The 9,798-nt window shown below is 54.3% G+C and overlaps 1 protein-coding gene across 2 annotated transcripts; it reads left to right on the plus strand.

The window, feature by feature from the left end:
- Positions 1 to 297: 297 nt before the first annotated feature.
- On the plus strand, positions 298 to 8,392 carry AQP2 (aquaporin 2). Of its 2 annotated transcripts, none has more exons than XM_050748698.1 (4): positions 298 to 764; positions 3,740 to 4,030; positions 4,230 to 4,310; positions 5,006 to 8,392. In XM_050748698.1, exons 1-4 carry the CDS (start codon positions 405 to 407, stop codon positions 5,213 to 5,215), a joined length of 942 nt encoding a protein of 313 aa, XP_050604655.1. In that variant the 5' UTR covers positions 298 to 404; the 3' UTR covers positions 5,216 to 8,392. The 2 variants fall into 2 exon arrangements, with proteins under 2 accessions (XP_050604655.1, XP_050604656.1); XM_050748699.1 differs by having other exon boundaries at positions 3,740 to 3,904.
- The last annotated feature ends 1,406 nt before the right edge of the window (positions 8,393 to 9,798 follow it).

Genomic DNA, 9,798 nt, shown 5'->3' on the forward strand with positions numbered 1-9,798 from the left:
CAGAGGTTCCCATTCGCAAGACCCCGTGGGGGCTGGGAGAGGCCCTGGGGCAGCAGCCCTGGGGTAACCAAGGGAACAAACACGGAAAACCAGGGACGTCAGTCCTTATCTGGAGCTCATTAAATGGGGAACATCAGTCAGCTGTGAAGGCTAAGATAGGGTGATAGGCACGTGGGTGGGCTGGGATGGGGCATGGGGGCAGAGGCCGCCATGGAGAAGAGGTATTGGCCTCAACGACTCCACCTCCCCACCACGTGCCCAGATCCGGGATGGAAGTACCCTATAAATGCCCACAACCCAGCCTCTCCAGAGGCCTTGAGAAAGAGAGCGGTAGAGAGCGAAAGAGAGTGCCCAGAGCCTCCTGGCCCTGAGACGGCCGGGCCAGCCACGCAGGACTCCGCAGCATGTGGGAGCTCCGCTCCATAGCCTTCTCCAGGGCTGTGTTTGCAGAGTTCCTGGCCACACTCCTCTTCGTCTTCTTTGGCCTCGGCTCGGCCCTCAACTGGCCACAGGCCCTGCCCTCTGTGCTACAGATCGCCATGGCATTTGGCTTGGGTATTGGCACCCTGGTACAGGCTCTGGGCCACATAAGCGGGGCCCACATCAATCCAGCCGTGACTGTGGCCTGCCTGGTGGGCTGCCATGTCTCCTTTCTCCGAGCCACCTTCTACGTGGCTGCCCAGCTGCTGGGGGCTGTGGCCGGAGCCGCTCTGCTCCATGAGATCACGCCAGCAGACATCCGCGGGGACCTGGCTGTCAATGCTGTAAGTAGCCACAACTTTGCCATCCACAAGGGGCAGATCCTGGGGAATCCCTTGTAAGGGATGAGATGGGAGGGATGGGCTCTGGGTGAGGTGGGGAGAGAGATGGAGACAGAGGCAGACAGACAGAGAGAGACAGAGCCTGGAGTCAGGAACATAGCCACCATAGGAGGGTCAGGATGAAAGGAGCAATGGTACCAGAGCAAAGGCAGGATGCAGACAGACTGCAGGCTTCTTCCACCCTGACCGTCGTGCAGGAAAAGCCTCATCTGGGTTTCTGTTGGACTCAATGCCTCCGTTATAGTGAGGACCAGGCTGTAACTCAGCAGGGGTTAGTGTCCCAAGCAGACATGCTTTCCAAGCTGCGGGGAGCCTTGGAGTGCTCATGACAGGGTCCTCAAGAGAGAAGAGGGGCCCAGCCTTTCTTCTGCTTTGAGGGTTTGCAGGCCCTATGGCAGGTGCTCCTTACAGGTCAGGCTCAGACACACCATAGCCCTACAAGCAGCAATGGGCATACTTCCTTCTCCAAACCCTGACGAGGTCCCCGGAGCCCATAAGCTGGCTGCTGATTACATGATACAGGTGCTAACTGGGCCCCGTGGGCCCTTCGGGAGCTGAGGGTGGTGCCACAGTCCCTTCCCCCATGTCCCACCCCCTTCCCCTCTCAGGTCTGTGTGGGCCCTGTGAATCCAAGAGACATGAGTGTGGAGGAACGACCTGTGCCCCCAACAGACCAACTCTCACTCTGTACCCCCATCCTAAGCCAGGACAGCAAGTGCCTCTTTTGTGCCTCAGTCTCCAGTATTTCCTGGCCTGTTCCATCCCTGGGCCACTGGACAAGAGTCCTGATGTCTCTGACAAGTCCTGCACAATCTCTGTGGCCACCCGCGTCTCTGCACAGGTAGCCCTTCCTCATTTGTGGGACAGGGGTATCCCAGTTAGGGAACTTCTCTGTTTTGTTTTGTTTTTGAGATGGAGTCTCATTCTGTTGCCCAGGCTGGAGTACAATGGTACAATCTCAGCTCACTGCAACCTCCACCTCAAGTCATTCGCTTGCCTCAGCCTCCCGAGTAGCTGGGATTACAGGCATGTGCCACCATACCCAGCTAATTTTTGTATTTTTAGTAGAGACAGGGTTCACCATGTTGGTAAGGCTGGTTTCGAACTCCTAACCTCAAGTGATCCACCCGTCTCCACCTCCCAAAGTGCTAGGATTACAGGTATGAGCCACCACACCAAGGCTCTGTTCTTTAAAGATGAAATTGTGACAAGGTTGGGGGCCAGGGGCCAAGGACAGGCTAGGTGGGCAAGCAGAGGAGTGGGCTCTTTTCCTCTGAGAACAAAATTAGTTCAGTTTACAGCAAGAAGAGGTCCAGTTAGACTGAAAAAGGAACTTCCTGAGAGCATGACCAGGAAGTTCTTCTGTAATAGCAGGGCACTGGGAGTGAGAGGCCATGGGAAACATGCAGTCCTCCTCCTCCATCATTTCACAACTGACTGGGACCCTCAGAAGAGAAAGGTCTGGGAGGACTCCTCCATGCCACTTCTCAGCATTTACTACCTTGAGGACCTGGGGAGAACCCTGCCTGGATGTAATGGGGCAGTGGTGGGACCAACTTGCCCTGAGGCTAAAGAGAGCCAGATGATCCTCAAGACCATCCCATGTGTCCTTTGAGGACACTAAGAGCTAGCCTGGCCACCAGGAATTTAATCATTGACATGCACCTGCCCTGTGCCAGGCCAGCTATCATCTCATCATTGGTACAATGCTATAAGGGAAATTCTGTGGTTCCCCCCTATTGTGAGTGGCAAATTGAGGCTCAATAGTGAATTGATCCAAGTCACAGAACCAATAAGTCATTTCCAGTCCTCCCACCATCCTCCAGAATCCATTTTGTTATCCCATTTCGCAGAAGGAGAAACTGAGGCCAAATTAGTCTCATGGCAAGTCAGAGGCCTCTAAAGTGTCTGCTTCCAAAGCTCTTTTCACTGTCCTCTAGAGACTCTGCATTGGACAACAACAGGAGGGATTGAGGTTAGACCCTAGAGAGACCCAAGGGTTCTGACCTGATGTCTCGGACCCAGGGGTGGGGGTTCAGGGCCTGGAGAAAGAGCGTGGGAGCTGAGAGCTGTCACTGTTCCACCCAGCATGGTGCCCAGTCCCAGAAGGCAGGGCGTAGGGCACAGGGTGACAAAACCCAAGGAGAAATCCAGTGCTGGGTGTGGCCCAGTTATGAAATCACCTCTTTACTCAGCCCCGAGTTCTCTCCTTACCCAAGGCAGGGTCTGCTGAGACCATGGGCAACCTACATGGGTGTGGAGGCATTGTCCGACACAGCTCCGGGGCCCTCACCCCAACCTCCATAGGATGTGCAGGGAGCAAACCAACAGGGCAAAGCTGAGGCCTGAAAGGCAGTGGAGAATAGACAAGGGTTAAGGAAAAAGGTGTATGGCGGACTCATAGCAGAAAGGGGCACACTAGGACCATCCCCTAGACCCAAGTCCTGTCCCTGGGAGCCATTTGACCTCAGGAAGACAGACCACGGGCCTCTCATTGCACCAGGGTCTGATGGTCTAGAGAGAGGGGAAGGTCTTCCTGCTAACCAGTCCAAAGCTTCCTGAGGCCGTTGAAACCTCTTCCGTTCTTGTTCTTCAGGAAACAGAAATTCTGGATCTCAGCATCCTTTTTCTCTCACACTGAAGGATCCCAACCTCACCCCCCAATCTAATGGGCTACAGAGTCAGTTTTCCTACCTCTGGCAGGGAAACCACGGGCATCCTGGGGGATCATGGGCTGCCTTTGGGCCAGGGCCCAAGAAGAAGGGATCAGTTGTTCCAGCTAAGGTGTCTGGCAAGCCCAGGTGTTCTGGTTCCCAGCCCAGAGGCCCCCCCTGGTGCCTTGACTGCAGGTGGACAGGAAGATGGAGCCAGAGAGGAGAGTGTGCTCAGTGTTCCCCTACCTGCCTCTTTGTCCCCAGCTCAGCAACAGCACGACAGCTGGCCAGGCGGTGACTGTGGAGCTCTTCCTGACGCTGCAGCTGGTGCTCTGCATCTTTGCCTCCACCGATGAGCGCCGTGGAGAGAACCCGGGCACCCCTGCTCTCTCCATAGGCTTCTCCGTGGCCCTGGGCCACCTCCTGGGGGTAGGTCATGGCCATAGGTTCCAGCCTCCCTGGAGGAACAGACACACAGACCACTCCAGAGACAGACACAGAGACCCCAAGAGGGACACATACACAGAACTCTCAAGAGGAACAGACACCCCAGAGGTTTGACTCCCAGATACCCCAGAGGGACAGATATCACTCCAGCCCCCAAAGAATACAGAGCTCTTTAAATAAAACGTGAAGTTAATTGTCCATCACGTGGGTTCCCTTTAGGCTGAGGTCAAGCACTGCAGTGCGGGACAAGGACTTTCTGCCCTGTCCTCACCTGCCTTCTCTCTGTGATACCCTCCTCCAACTGCAGATCCACTACACCGGCTGCTCTATGAATCCCGCCCGCTCCCTGGCTCCAGCTGTCGTCACTGGCAAATTTGATGACCACTGGGTAATGGCTGAAACCTACTGCCCTCCCCTTCCCTAAAAACCCATTTTAGAGGGAGAACAAGAGCTGGAATAGCATGGGATTGGGGCTCAGCAGCGGTACCTCAAACCCTCCACACTCCTCCTGGTCCTGGGGAGCCTTGGGTTCCACCCCTCAGATCTGATGCCAAAGACTCAGTTTCCACAACTGTGAATGAGGATGACAACAGCTTACCTCACTGGCTTCTTGGGAACAGTAACTGAGGCTACCGGTGTAACCCAGATAATGCAGTGTCTGGCACTTAGAACTCTACAAGTGGTAGTATTTAGCACTTATCTAGTGCTTAGAATGTGGTGAGCCTTGTTCTGAGTGCCTTGCAAACATTAACTCATTCAGTTTTCACAACCACCCTAGGAGATAGGCATTCTTATAGTGAAAGGCACAGAGATGGTAAATAACTTGTTGAAGTGCACACAGCATCTAAGTGGTGGAATCAGGATTCACACACAGGCAGTGGCTTCAAAATTCGCACCCTTAACCTCGCACTGATAAGGCTTCCCCAGCAGCTGGCGTTGTCGTTGCTAATTACATAAATAAGCATTTCACTAGATTAATGGCGGGGAGGAGGGGTGCGGCCGCAGAGTGTGCCACCGGGGCCTGCGGGCTCCGCGTGCCGGTGTAGGCTCGGGTGCCAAGCCACTCTCTCCGCTCGCCCCCAGGTCTTCTGGATCGGACCCCTGGTGGGCGCCATCCTGGGCTCCCTCCTCTACAACTACGTGCTGTTCCCGCCAGCCAAGAGCCTGTCGGAGCGCCTGGCAGTGCTGAAGGGCCTGGAGCCGGACACCGACTGGGAGGAGCGCGAGGTGCGGCGGCGGCAGTCGGTGGAGCTGCACTCGCCGCAGAGCCTCCCACGGGGCACCAAGGCCTGAGGGCCGTCAGCGGCCTCTACGGCCCCGATGGACGCGTGTGAGGCCCGAAGCAGAAGGGCCCACCCCGTCCCTCCTCTCCCCCAGGTCTGAAGTTGGCCCCCCAGCGCAGAGTAGCTGCTTCCTGTACGTGCGCGCCGAGGCCAGTGCTGTGAGCAAGCGTAGAGGAGGCTGGCGGAGGGAGCCCTGAGCCTGGCAGGCCCCCTGCCCCGAGGCTGTGAGCAGCCAGTAGTGGATCCTCCAGCCTTTTGCAGGGAACTGGGAACTTGGGGGACTGAGCTGCGGAGGGAGGCAGGTGGATGGTAAGAGCGAAACTCTTGAGAGCCTGCACCCAGGTACCGGGTGGGGAGTGTACAGACCCTGCCTTGGGGGTTCTGGAAAGAGTGCAACTGGTTTTATTAGTGTGCAAGTGTGTTCATCCCCGAGTTCTCCTTTGTCCTCACATGCAGGGTTGTGCATGCCCCTGAGTGTGAACAGATTTGCCTACGTTGGTGCAAGTGTGCACGGCTGGGGAATTCTCACTTCCCCTTGCACCCCTTCCTCCCCAACCTGCAATAAATCCACTTCTGCAGTGGATAAGTGTGGGTGCCAGTCATCCTCAGGGAAAGGGAAGGAGGCCACTTTGAGAGGGCTGAAGGGAGGGCCTTGATTTCCAGCTGCAATCTGGCTTCTCCTGGAAAATGTCCCCTACCTGCAGCGCTGGGCCCCAGCGCTTTGGTGACCAAAGATTTCCTTTCTGTGGTGAGGGAGAACCTCTCCAAAGAGGAAGCAGGCATATGAGTGTGCACACCTTCACGTGTGTGTATGCTGTGTGTGCCCAGGACCCCCGTCTCCAGGGGTGCCCCAGATCCAGAGATTAGCCTCCCACTTCGGCAGAGAAAACAAAAGCCCTTTGTGGGACCCGGGCCTTTGTCTTGGGAGAGGGGGAGATTTGCAACTAGACACTTCTTGAAAGGAGACACTCAGTTTCCCAAGTCAGCCCTCTTGCCCAGCACACACCTATGGCTGGCTGGGCAAGGCACTCAGGCATGCAACCATGGGCACCAGGCAACACCCCTTCATCACCCATCTCATTCTCCCCAGTCCTCGGGCAGCAGCTCCTCCGCCCCAGGAACCTCTGTTCCTTCTCTCTCTGCCTCTCCACAGCCTGTGATTCCCTGCTTCTGGCTCCTACCACTGAACAGTCATTGTGGATAGAGCAGCCTGCTGCGCTCAGGACCAGGGAAAGGAAATGACTTCTCCAGGCAGAGGCAGATCTGAGTTTAGAACCCAGGCTTCTAAATTTCTAGGCCAGTATGACTGTTCTCAAATGAGATTAACCGGGATTAAGTGAGATGACGCATGTAAAGATGCTGTGTAAACTGTAATTCTTAATACCATTAACACGCATTACTAGAATCATTTTCATTATTTCTGCTTCCTGGGGGAAGGATGCAGAAGGAGTTTGATGCTCAACATCCCTTACCTCCTTTCACTGATGGCCAAAGCAAAGGAGAGTCCTGGGAGCCTGCAAGATCCAGGCAGAAGGAGATGGGTTTGGGGCTGGCCCCATCCTGGTCCAGCCTCTTAACCTCTCCTTACCCTGCATGTGTGCCCTATCTTTTCTCCCACCTCCTTCCTCCCACCACCCAGCCCCATCCATTCTCTCCTTCCCTCTCCAGCCTGCTGTATAAGTAATATGTGGGTCATACCTTGAACCCCCCACCCTCATGCTCTCTGTGGCCTCCATGCCTTCAAGACTTCTGTCTATATCTAGCTCACACTGCACCAAGCACCCACTGTGCACCAGGCACTGAGTCTCTAGCCTCTTTCTCCCTTCTGCTTCCATCCAAGAAAGACAGTGTATAAGGAACATCTCTGTAATTGTGTCCCCTCTGATCTATGCTCTTTACTGTCTTCCTTGACCAAAGCTGTCTTTGAGGTCCAAAAAAGGCTGCCCCAGGCCATAGGTGCTATGGAGAGGACTCTCCCAAACCCCCAATAGCTAGTGACAGCCACTTGGCCTCACTACCAGAAGAGTGGGGGGGTCAGAAACCGAAGTGACCTCCACAGCTGTCCTCCTGGCACCTGAGTGTCCTTGCTCTAGAGGTTCAAAGGCAGCAAGGCAGTGAGCTATGAGCCCATCATGGATGTGTCTCAGGCACCTCGTCCCCACCCCACCTACCCCAACAAACTCCTCTAGAAGAAGCCAAGAATTTATCTCTATGTCTGTTTCACTTCTTGGATTGCATCTCCCCCAAAACTAAATATGAAATCCCTACCACTTCCAGCTTCTATTGCCCATTGGGGTCAGAGGTCAAAAAAGGATTCCAAGTGATGGAACTCCAGGAGTGAAGGGAAATTGGCAGTTCCTGGCATCTCTTGTGTACCAGCTGCTGTGCTGGGTGCCTTGCATGCAAGGGTTCATCTAATCTTCCTCAAACTTCTGATAGGTTAGGGAAGGACAAAGGCCCCCAGCCATAAAGGGTTTTGCTATTTCCAAAGCTTCCCCTTATCGTCCCCTGTGATTATCTCCCAACCCTGTGACAAAGGTAGAGCAAATATTGTTCTTCCCATTTTACAGGTTCAGAAACCAAGGCTAAGAGACTGGTCTAAAGTCTCACAGGTAGTGCATAGTGGAGCCAAGACTTGAACTCAGAGCTTTTTATGCAAAATCCCATGATTTTTCCACTGAGGCAAATCCTAGGCTCCTCCTGGGAGGCCCTTGCAGAAGCCAGAACACATGGCTGGACCTTTCCAGCCCAACCCACTGTCTTGCAGTGGACAGAGAACCTTGGCGAGGGCAGCAAGGTAGACAGGACAAAGAACGTGGGGCTGGTTTCTGCCCTTGAAGAGCACCTGGTTAGTCAGAGAACAGAGATCACTCACACCAAACCATACAGGCAGGGCAGCGTGGAGACAGGTGGACAGACCTCCAGGTCCCCAAGCTGGGCACAGAGAAGGTTGTGAGCTGTCCCATACTCCCACTTTGTGCCAAATGACGTTGCACCTGCAAATGGTGCTTCAATGTTGTTTTGTATCTTTAAGCTGTGATATTGTATATATACGATGCCTCCTAGCTAGACTGTAAGCCCTTTGGGGACAGGGCTGCTTTCAGTTCTTAGATGGCATTCTCCTATCTACCTTCCTTCAACTGCTCTGCATATAATAAGCACTCAATAAATGCTCATTTGCCAATAAGTAGTGTTCTTCCACAACGTGGCAGTGGTCAATACAAATACAGTTCAAGGTACCAGAAGACAGGCAGAACTCCCTACCATTTCTACCCCAGCCCTCAAGTTCTCCCAGGGAACTCAGAGGTCCCCATATCAGGAGAGGAGGGGAAGGGCTCTCCCTGAGACATTCAAATTCCCCCTGCCACCAATGGGGAGACCCATCTCTCAACTAAGAAAGGTCCCGGGCATTCCTCTGGAGGTGGCAGGGCAGGGCCTGAGTGCTTGAGCAAAGATAATTCCAAGCCATAATAGGAGTTTATTGTGATGACTTGGGGACAGAGGGACTCTAGTGGTTAGAGAGATGGAGGGGCCTCAGACGCAGGCCTGGGAAACAGAATCAGCTGCCCAATGTGAGTGACCTTGACAGATGAAGTCTCCTTCTTTGGCCTCACCAGGCCCACTTCTGGTGACCAAGTCTGCATGGCGACCTGTAGTTCCTATCTCAGGTCACTGTGTGACCCTAGGCAAGTGACCTCTGAGTCTGGGTTTCTTCATGGGTAGCTTGGAATGAAATCACACAGTGGAGGCCAATTATAATCTCTAACTTTGTAGATCATATTCTGAATCTCTAAAATGGCAAGAACAAGGTCTTGGCCTTTACAGTCCTTCATTAGCTCAAATCTTCAGGTTGGGGCTTCCCCTGGTAACCTAGCCTCTTGTGAGCACTTGTGAGCACTTGAGAGATGAGAAAGCAAGTGGAAGGGTGCAAACTGGAGGCAAGTTCAGCAGCGAAGGAGCCTGGCCCCCAGTGATCTCTGGGGTCATCAGGGCCATTGTCCAGCCCAACCCCCAGACCCAGAAGAAAATCCTGCATACAACTGGCATGATTGGCTGGGGACAGAGCGCTGGGACTCATGGAAGAAAGGACAAACGGACCTCTGGCCTTAAGAGGAGAGACTTGGGGGAGGAGCTGCTCCAGCAGGAAATGCCAGAACTGGGCAGGAACAATAGCGGGGTTTCTTTGGCCCTTGTTTTCTTTGGCATCTTAGCTGCCACGGAGCCCAGAGCCCACTCTTCCAAGTCCTTAGCATTCCTGCAGGCTCCTCCCCTCAGCCCTGCCTGACTGACAGGGGAGGCACCTGTTCTCTACTCCCTCTGTACCCTCCCACTGGACCCTTCCCCCAAGCTTAGCACCACACTAAACCCTCAAGGGGCTTTTAAAATTAACAGTCACAATGTAAGGAGACTTTACTAAGCCTTATTCTGTGCCAAGCACTGTGCTAAGGGCTTCTCTAACACACATGGGGATGGAGGTCTTTAATGCAGCTCCTCTCCCGGGATCCTAGGGGTCTTCCCCCTCCTCTAAGCCCTGGAGGGCCCTCCAGCCTCATTCCCACATGCCCGACCTGGAGTGGGTGGGAAGAGGGAGGG

This window comes from Macaca thibetana, chromosome 11, assembly GCF_024542745.1.
Source record: "Macaca thibetana thibetana isolate TM-01 chromosome 11, ASM2454274v1, whole genome shotgun sequence".
NCBI classification, from domain to species: Eukaryota; Metazoa; Chordata; class Mammalia; order Primates; family Cercopithecidae; genus Macaca; species Macaca thibetana.

Coding starts and splice junctions, on each gene's coding strand:
- AQP2 (XM_050748698.1), top strand. CDS start 405: ATGTGGGAGCTCCGCTCCATAGCCTTCTCCAGGGCTGTGTTTGCAGAG. Junction 765..3,739: donor GGGACCTGGCTGTCAATGCT/GTAAGTAGCCAC, acceptor CTTTGTCCCCAG/CTCAGCAACAGCACGACAGC. Junction 4,031..4,229: donor GAGGAACAGACACCCCAGAG/GTTTGACTCCCA, acceptor CTCCAACTGCAG/ATCCACTACACCGGCTGCTC.